The sequence below is a fragment of the Cololabis saira genome, chromosome 23, assembly GCF_033807715.1.
Source record: "Cololabis saira isolate AMF1-May2022 chromosome 23, fColSai1.1, whole genome shotgun sequence".
Classification (NCBI taxonomy): domain Eukaryota; kingdom Metazoa; phylum Chordata; class Actinopteri; order Beloniformes; family Belonidae; genus Cololabis; species Cololabis saira.
In genome coordinates this window covers 8671267-8680852 of record NC_084609.1, presented here as the reverse complement: position 1 = coordinate 8680852, position 9586 = coordinate 8671267, and the positions used below count along the sequence as shown (strand labels likewise).

General features: G+C 42.5%; 1 protein-coding gene across 1 annotated transcript in view; it reads left to right on the top strand.

Annotated features, from left to right (window-relative positions):
* The first annotated feature begins 2573 nt into the window (after positions 1-2573).
* The window catches only part of si:dkeyp-27e10.3 (UPF0606 protein KIAA1549), a 38107-nt gene continuing 31094 nt past the window's right edge, over positions 2574-9586 (top strand). The window contains 2 exon segments of the mRNA XM_061714778.1: positions 2574-2974; positions 7393-7601. Coding sequence (XP_061570762.1) covers positions 7502-7601 — 100 coding nt within the window. The 5' untranslated portion in view covers positions 2574-2974; positions 7393-7501.

Here is a 9586-nt window from a genome sequence, read left to right as displayed (position 1 = left end):
AAACATTGCAGCAAATAGAAACGCAGACTGCGCAGAACGTACGTGCTACTCGGCCGTCGGGTGTTGTCTTTGCAGTGTGTCTAGTGCTTCTTTTTTTAGCCCGACCCAGCCCGACACAGGCGACGCAAGGCGACACAGGAAACCAGGCTTTAGAAACATGGTTTCCCCATTTGACTGTCTGCTTCCTATCCTCCAGGTAGCTGCTCACTGTTAGCCAGATGTTCTTTGATACTCCAAGTATTTTCAGTGAGTGAAGGAGATGATCATGGTTGATTGTGTCAAAAGCACGAGTGATGTCAATGTACGTGACATGCACGTCAAATTTAGGTTTTGCATCGACAACATCATGCCAGCTTTGCAAAATATGCAATAAGGCTGACACAGTAGATCTATTCTTCATAAAACCATGCTGTGAATTAAGTATAGCCTTTTCAGTTTCCTGCAGAAGTTGGTCCTTCAGGATTCCCTCGAACACTTTGCCAACACAGCTCAGAAGAGAGATCTGTTGGTAGTCTTGTGGGAGCCGTGGTTTACTGCACTTAGGAACTGCACAGACTAAAGAGTCTTTCCACTGGGTAGGGAAATGTCCTTCTTTCAGACAAGCATTAAACAGATGAGTCAGCACTGGGGCAAGCTCTTCATTGAAGGTTTTAAGAATCCAGGCAGGAATGCCATCCTTCCCAGCTGCCTTTTTCCCATCAACTTTGCGAAGAAGCGTCTTCACCTGCCCAATGCTGTAAGGGACATTAGTTTTTATACTGGGTAGGTTGCTGCCATCATCGTCCAGGAGGTGTTGTATTCTCCCACACAGAGGATAAGTGGAGACTCAGAGTTTCACATTCCTCTTCAGTCTTTATGTGTTCAACCTGGGGTTCTGCAGCTCCCATCAACTTTTTGATGGACTTGAACCAGTTGCCACTGTCATTGTCCCTGAGATGAGAGACTTCGTCCTCATAATACCTCTTCTTTGCATTCTTGATCAGATAGGATACTTTGGAGCATAGCATGTTAAACTCAGTCAGAACTGTCAGAACTGACTTGCATTGATCTTAACCAAGTGTATATTTTATTCTATTTTCCTTCCTGGGTTGGTGGTTCATGGCCAAACATTCCTCCTACTGGTCCGAAGTCACTCCGGTGGGAGGAAGCGTTGCAGTTCCTCCCCCAGCCACCAGGGGCAGGTCCAGGAGGGAGTCGGCCCCCACTGACCTGGGAGTTTGTCCTGTAACGTCACCGTCTACGATCTAGCCAGAACCGGCCGAGTCCAGAAACTCCCCTTTCTCCTTCATATAGGAAAGAAACTTGGTCATTTATCGGCCCGATGAAATGACACAAACGTGGGGGGGGGGTTGCGTAAATATACGGCGAGAGAACGTGAATCCCGAAACCTTGACGAGCTGAAACAGAGCTGAGCAAAATTCCTCCACAAGTCGGATAAAGTTCACCGCTATTTACAATGAATTCTAATAAATACCAGCTAAAGTCTTGAATCAGGGGGTACTTAGTTCTGCCCACATTATCTTTCTTTTTAGTTTGAGGTTATTATTAATTACAATAATTAATCATTAGTAATTACTCAGTAATAAAGGTTATTTAATGTTCAGCTGAGGCTAGCAAGAGTTTCAAACATGAATGCAAATACATGTATGTACTTTTATTCTACTAAAAATACATTTATGTATTTTTATTCTAATACAAATACAGGTATGTACTTTTATTCTAATACAAATACATGCATGTACTTTTATTATATTACAAATACATGTATGTACTTTTATCATAATGAAAATACATGTATGTACTTTTATTCTAATACAAATACATGTATGTACTTTTATTATAGTAAAAATACATGTATGTTCTTTTATAAAACAAATTAATTTAAGTACTTTTATTCTAATGCAAATACATGTATGTATTTTTATTCTAGTAAAAATATGTGTATGTACTTTTATTCTAATACAAATACATGCATGTACTTTTATTCTAATGAAAATATGTGTATGTACTTGTATTCTAATACAAATAAAGATATTTACTTTTATTCTAGTAAAAATACATGCATGTACTTTTATTCTAATAAAATACACGCATGTACTTTTATTCTAATACAAATACATGCATGTACTTTTATTCTAACGCAAATACATGCATGTACTTTTATTCTAATACAAATACATGCATGTACTTTTATTCTAATACAAATACATGCATGTACTTTTATTCTAATAAAATACATGCATGTACTTTTATTTTAATATTTACTTTTATTATAATAAAATACATGTATTTACTTTTATTATAACAAAATACATGTATGCACTTTTATTCTAATGCAAATACATGCATGTACTTTTATTCCAATGCAAATACATGTCTACTTTTATTCTAGTAAACGAAGATGTGTAGTACTCTGATGTAGTACTGACTGAGTTTAGGTCAAACTTTCCGATGTTACACTTTTACACTTTTCGACTCATTGATCGATGATCGATTAACCGGCTCTGCTCCGGTTAATATATATTTATATGTTTATTCTTGACAGGGACGCCGGAGCTCCGCGGTTCTGCAGGTTCCGGTGCGGGATCAGACCCACGCTCATCTCGCTGCTTCCACACACGCACTCCGTCAGTCCGGTCCGGTTCTGTCGTGGTTCTGCAGACCCGAAGCTAAACTCAGAGAAACGTCTTCTGTGGTTGAAAGAAGACGGGGAAACAAGATGTCCTTTGATTCGTAGATGTTGATCTGCAGCAGGCGGCGCCGGCTTGGACTGGTGGCCCCGGTACCGAGAGCGGTACCGGCACCGGTTCTGACGGATCTGGGTCAGGGGAGGCTGCTTTTCCTCGGTTCCCGTCGGCGGAGGTGAGGAAGACTGCGGCCGGAGGAGGAAGAGGAGGAAGAGGCTCCGGTTCTGCGGGGATCTCGCCCCTCCTTTTCGGCGTGACGCGCCCGAACCGCATCTCCAGGATGGCAGGTAGGTCTTTCACTGTCGGAACATGCGGGAATGGCTCGGTTCGGTTCGGTTTGGGTGCTGGTCCGGGTGTGTTTGAGCGGCTCCAGCCGGTGCGGGTCTCCGGGAGGAGAGAGGATGCTGAGGAGGGAGGATGCTGATGCTGATGCTGATGCTGATCCGCTTCCTCCACCGGCTTCATCATTAGGAACCGGTCTCGTTTTCACTGTCAGACCAACGGAATTGGACCTGGTGGAACCGGTTCTCCAGCTCGGATCCCCGGGAACCCGCAGCCGCGGGTTCCCGGGGATCCGAGCTGGAGAACCGGTCCGGATCCCGGGGAACCCGCAGCTGCAGAGAGCGGCTTTTTGCTGCAGCGGAGCTGCCGGTGTCTCCGGGGAGAACCGACGGATGCTCGCAGGTGTACAGGAGGCCGAACCGGGCCGAGCCGGGCCAGATCTGGCCCTGCACGGTCCCAACGGCCTGGAAAACAGAGCCGGGTCCGGAGCAGGGGCCGTGGCAGAACCGGACCGTTCTTCTGCAGGAAGAAGAGAATCAGATCAGAACCGAACTGAGACAATACAACACTCAGTCAGGATCCAGATGTCATGCATGCAGCAGGTGGAGAGGGGGGGTCCATTACTGATAGTCCATGGCCCAAAATTTCACTTGTCAGCACCACTCAAAGTGACAAAACGTGCTTATTGTTTTTGAACATATCTATGTTTGTAGATTATATTTTGGTATGATAACCAGGGGCGCCTCCAAAAATGTTTCATAGGGGGGGCCAGATGGGGCCACTTAAATTCTTGGGGTGGACACCAAAACTAAAAGCCATCATTACAGGATTGTATTATACTGTTGTAGTATAAGGGCTCAGAAATACTTAAACAACGCCTACTGATATACTTAGGTTTATTACGGAAGAGTATTAGGGCCATGCAAGAGAAAAAATATTTGAGAGGGGAAGATTTCTTTTTATTGTGCACTTCGAGAAAAAAGTCGAAATGTCGAGAAAAAAGTTGAAATGTTGAGATTAATGTTGAAATACAATTTCAAGAATAAAGTCGAAATTTCGTGAATAAAGTTGAATCACATTTCGACTTTTTTCTCGAAATTGTACTTCAACATTATTATCTACATTTCGACTTTTTCCTCGACATTTTGACTTTTTTCTCAACATTTCAACTTTTTTCTCGACATTTCGACTTTTTTCTCGAACTGCATAATTTAAAAAAAATCTTCCTCCTGTAAAATATAATTTTTATTTTTCTCCTGCCTGGCCCTAATACTCTTCCGTAGGGGTGGCCAGTAGGGAGGCCAGCAAATTTGTAGGGGGGGCCGTGGCCAGCCTTGGCCACCCCCTGGTGGCGCCACTGATGATAACCCTTCATGAGTGGCAGCTGTATCATAGTTTGAGTGACATTATGCTTTTTTATTTATTTATTTATTTATTTCGTGCATGGTAGTGCATAGTTTGACAATATTACAGTAGTACATTTGTACACTTCAATCTACACACCCATGACCGAAAAGGAGCAGGATGAAGACAAGTCTTATTTTACCTGCCCCTTATTCAATACCAAAACAAAAAGAACAGTCAATGTAACCATTATTTACAATAAAATATACACTTAAATAGAAACCAACCACATATATCAATAGTACTGTTTAAGTCCCAGCCTATTCATGATCATATAACTTAAATATTTTATCTTTATACATTTTTTTGAACCTAAGTAAATTTGTACATTCCTTTAAATCATTCTGTAGAGAGTTCCACAGTTTTACTCCCACAACCGATATACACATCTGCTTGAGAGTGGTCCTTGCATACTGATGTTTGAAATTATATTTCCTTCTATGATCTATAACTTCTGGATTTAAAACAACTGCTGTAGATTACTTGGTAATACTTTTCTTTTTGCCCTATGTATAACTAATAATGTCTGTAACTCAACTATTTCTTTAAATGATTCTGTACTTGGTTAACCTTCTTAACACTATCTTAAGTACACACAGAACTTGATAGCCTAACTATAATCAGATCTTGACATATTCCCATTAATAACGATGTTAATTTTGTTTACAATATTGTTATTAGACTATTGGCTGTTATAGTTTCATAGGAGCCTAATGATGCTCTTCTAGTTTAAGGCTCACAATAACCTGTAACAATGATATAGTAAGGGGTATATTATACATTTCCTGAATCCTTATGGTCCTGTGAGTATTCCAGTTTTTGTATTTTGTGTCTCTGTTGTTCCTAGATGACACAGGGATAAAAGATAGTATATCATTTAGGCGAAAATTGTTGTTTAGAGTTTAAAGAGCTGCAGTGACCTCTATGTTGGTCAGAAAGATTCACATCTTAGCTTGAATTAATGCTTAAAATGATACCAAAGACAATACTGTGAAACATTGACAGATATCCTGTACATGAGTCTAAACCAGGATATGGACCAGCATCTAAAATGTAATTTTCTGAAGGGGGTGGGTAACTTCATGAGCTGATAACTATGATCCAGCTGCCACTCAGGAAGGTTATCATACCAAAATATCATCTACAGACATAGATATGTTCAGAAATCAGTTTTGTCACCTTGAGTGGTACTGACATCTGGTCTGGCCCATGGACTATGGGGGGTCCTGGTTCACGGGCCCCGGTGGCTGTTTCCATGGAGGAAGGATTCAGAAAACTTCTGGGGGACAAATCGATGATGTCTGTCCAGCATGTTGGGGAACTGAACCCTCCTGCAGCCTCGGGTTCCCCTCCCCTGAGATTCAAATTGACCCGGTGGACCCCTCTTAATGGTTCTGCTAGGAACTTAGAGCTAAGAAAGAGAATAAGAACATCTGAAGTTCCTGTACTGACCTCTAGGGTCTGGATCCAGACCAGTGGATCCATTACAGACCATCAGGGTCTGGACCACGTTTGACTTGTAGTTCTCCAGACCGGTCTCGGTCTCAAAACCTTTCTCGAGACCACTTTTTTGTGGTCTCGGTCTCAACAGTCTACAGTCTTGGTCTTGTCTCGGTCTCTCCTGGTCTCGGACTCGGATAATTGAGATATCTGTCTGTCTACCTCACACTCGCACTACTTTATTTCCATTGCAATGTATATACTGTCTATATTTCGTAATTATATATTTTTACTTTTTTACCCCTCCCCTGCATGGGTGTGTTAAGTGTACTGCTGCTGAACAATGTGAGTTTCCCCATTGAGGGAGAAATAAAGGATAATCTAATCTAATCTAATCTAATCTAATCTAATCTAATCTGTTGCACACCAAGGTGACAGAATCTTGTATCACCAGTTCTTCAGTGTAATTTGATTACTATAATGATAAATAATGCAGTCAATTTAAATCAGTAACATTTACTATTCATGACTTTTCTGAGGTGGAGGGGGGTGTTGGAAGCTGGTTATTCTGCTAGAGGACTTTGGGACTAGTTAGTAGTCGTGTCAATCCTTAAAAGCACTGGAGTCAATCCTCCAATAGTGTAGAAATAGCGGTAGTGCAGTCGCCACACATATCTGATCTCAGCTGATGGATGGAAACATTTATAGTGAGTTCAACATCATCATCCACTTCTCTGTGTTATTGTGCTGCAGTTGAATACAAGCTCATATGGAAACTAGCTGAACCAGGATGGAGCTGATGTTCTACAATCACGCAGGATCAGGAAATAACCAGGTTTCTTTTTGGTCTGGAGCTTAACTAGACTTGGTTTTGGTATTAATACTCTCTGGTCTCAGTTAAGGCGTTCTTGACTACAAGTCTACATTTCAGGATCGTTCGTCTCCTGTTATAATCTTGCTGCTCTGCGAGTCCTCGTTTCACCTCAAAACTCATTTGAGATTCCAAAATGTAATTAATGCAAAGTAATATGTCCAATCACTGGTTAGCATTAGCGTTAGGGGGTCGCCCCCTGGTGGAAATGCACCTCTAGTGGATCAAAGTGGTACCACAACACCTGCCGGACCGTCTCCACTCGTCAGCAGTCGTCAGTCGCTCCTTTGTTAACGAAGCCCATTCATTTGCTCCATCTCGTCAGAGGTTGGGTTACTACACAGGGTGGTTCTAAGTGTTACGATACCGGACTCGAAGGTCAAGACGCAGGAGACCGAGAGGCTGGAGGACCAAACTAAACAACACACAAAACTAACCACTACACACAAGCAGCAGAGGGAACAAGGGAAGTCACCCCACAGCTGACCACAAGGGAACAGATTTTAGAAATAAAACAGGAAGTAGCCCTAAACGCAAAACAGGAGTCAAACCAGAAAAAAGATTACAAGTAAAGCATGACTGAAACTTAAACCAAACAGGTAACAGGTCTAATAAATCAAAACCATGGCCCTCCAGCCCTTCAGCCTGCAGGAGCAGGCGGTATTGATCACCGATCAGCTGCTGATCTCTTGCTCTCTGGTGTTGCAGGACCTCCTGACCGGCCCTCGGCTCGCTGCGCCCCCGTCCCGCTGGTGGTCCTCTGAGGACGACGGACCCCGCGATCCCGCCGGGCGACGGCTCCAGGATCCGGACCGGGATGGACCTCAGAACCCTGGTGTGCAGGCGCACGCTTAGTGTGATGCTGCTGGTGGGCGGCGCCCTGGTATCCACGGCAACCATGGCCTCACCTGTTGCAGGTAAACGGTTGCTTCCTCTGAGTCTGATTTGATTAGCACGTTTCACGTTCAGCAGATTTTAGTTTTCAGTCTAATTGTCATTTATACTTGTTATTACGTCAAAAAGAATAATATTAGCACATTTGTCTGTCATTCACCGCAAAAGAGCTGCAGCACAGCCAAGATAACAAAAACACTCTTTTACATTAAGGGCCCGATTTACTAAGATCCTAAATAAAGAGTACTAAATTGCGTGTGCACTGAAAAAGTTTGCGCGTGCTGTTGTTACGTGGTTTGCGGGTGATCAACTAAGATTGCTTGCGCAATTGATAACAGGTGCAAACAGCAGTATTTAAATGAGGTGTTGCGAGGGCAAACTCTGCGCCATGGAGAGTCTGGATGGAAAGCAAAGCACAGTCACAAGTCACAAGCGCAAAATGAAATTTGACGAGTTGGAGTTAGAGATATTAGTGGAAGAGGCAAATAAACACATTCATGAACTACAAAGAAATTTAAACATTACCAAAAGAAACGCAATATCGGAGAAAACCTGCGATAGAATAAATGCAGTTGGTAAGACAAAAAACGGAAAAACGTCTGGTTTTTCACATTTCAATTTTAGGCACAGATCAAAAATACGAAATAGAAAAACGGGCCACAGGACTGAATTTTATTTTAATATTGAATTGGTCGGGTTTGCGTGACCCGGCGGTGCTCGGCATGATCTGAGGAGAAAAAGACATCAGATACAGAGCTGGAGAGCGCTTTGATTCATCTATTTATGAGTTAAGTTTTTATTCAGATGTCCACAGTATATTGCAAATATTATATATTATATAGCAAACACTGACAGTAAATGTGTGACAGACGGGACCAGCATATGGCAAGAAGAGAAGAGAAGTGTTCAGAACAGCGCACACTAAAGGCTGATTTATGGTTCCGCGTTTCACCAACGCAGAACCGACGCATACCGCACCGCGACCCTACGCGTCGGTTACGCCGTCGATTTAACGCAGAAGCATAATTCAGGCGAAGCTGCAGTCTCTGCGCTGATCACTGACAGCGGGTCGGAGCGGATTTGGTCATGATTTTTAACCTGTGTTTTGTGATTAATAAGCACGGGTTTTAATTAAATGTAATTTACGAAGGATGATTTCACGTTAAATAAGATAAGTAATCAATAAAATACAAAGTTTTGGCACAAAGGCTTGGCCTGCTTGTGGGCGAGTGGAGGGGGGCACAATAAGAGAAGGTGCAAGATATAAGGCGGAGAACTAAAGAAAAAGTGGCCTTTAATAAAACTTGTGCAACCATTTTTAAAATAGCATGCAGCAGAATAAAGACTCTCTCTCTGCGTATTCTTTGATTTTGGATGTCGCCTCCTTGCCACAATAACAGCAGCAGCAGATTAGCACCTTCCTTTGGAACGTATTAAATACAGACGCAATCACAATACGCGCAATTACTTTCAGGCTTGGTAAATCTCATTGCGCGTGGTAAATGGAGCAATTTGCATCTTCCCCTCCCAGTATTTAGCGCGTTCTGGCGGGTACGCCCCATATTGATTATTCATCAGGGCAAAAGTACTAACTGAATTGCGTGTGCAATTTTGCACATTTCAGAGACGCAGTCGTCTTTGCACGCTGTTAGTAGATCAGCTGGCACTTTGGTTTGCGGGTGCTGTCAAGTTTGCACACGTTTTAACACACGCAAACCTTTAGTAAATCGGGCCCTAAGTGTGTAAATTCAGTACTGAATGCGATGCACATGAGTACATATTTATCACATCTATTTATTTATCACATCTATTTATTTATCACAACTATTTATTTTCCCTCCAGTAGCCCAGAACCAAGATAACACACATATTTGGGTCTAGTTTGGCTACTTTTGGCTCTTACAGTTTGTTACGGCACAGTGAAGTGGGCCAGAAATGTCCCAAAGTTCAGGAACTGGGTCAAATTTGGGGTTGGGAAGTGTTGTATGAACCAGATGTGGCCCAGAGC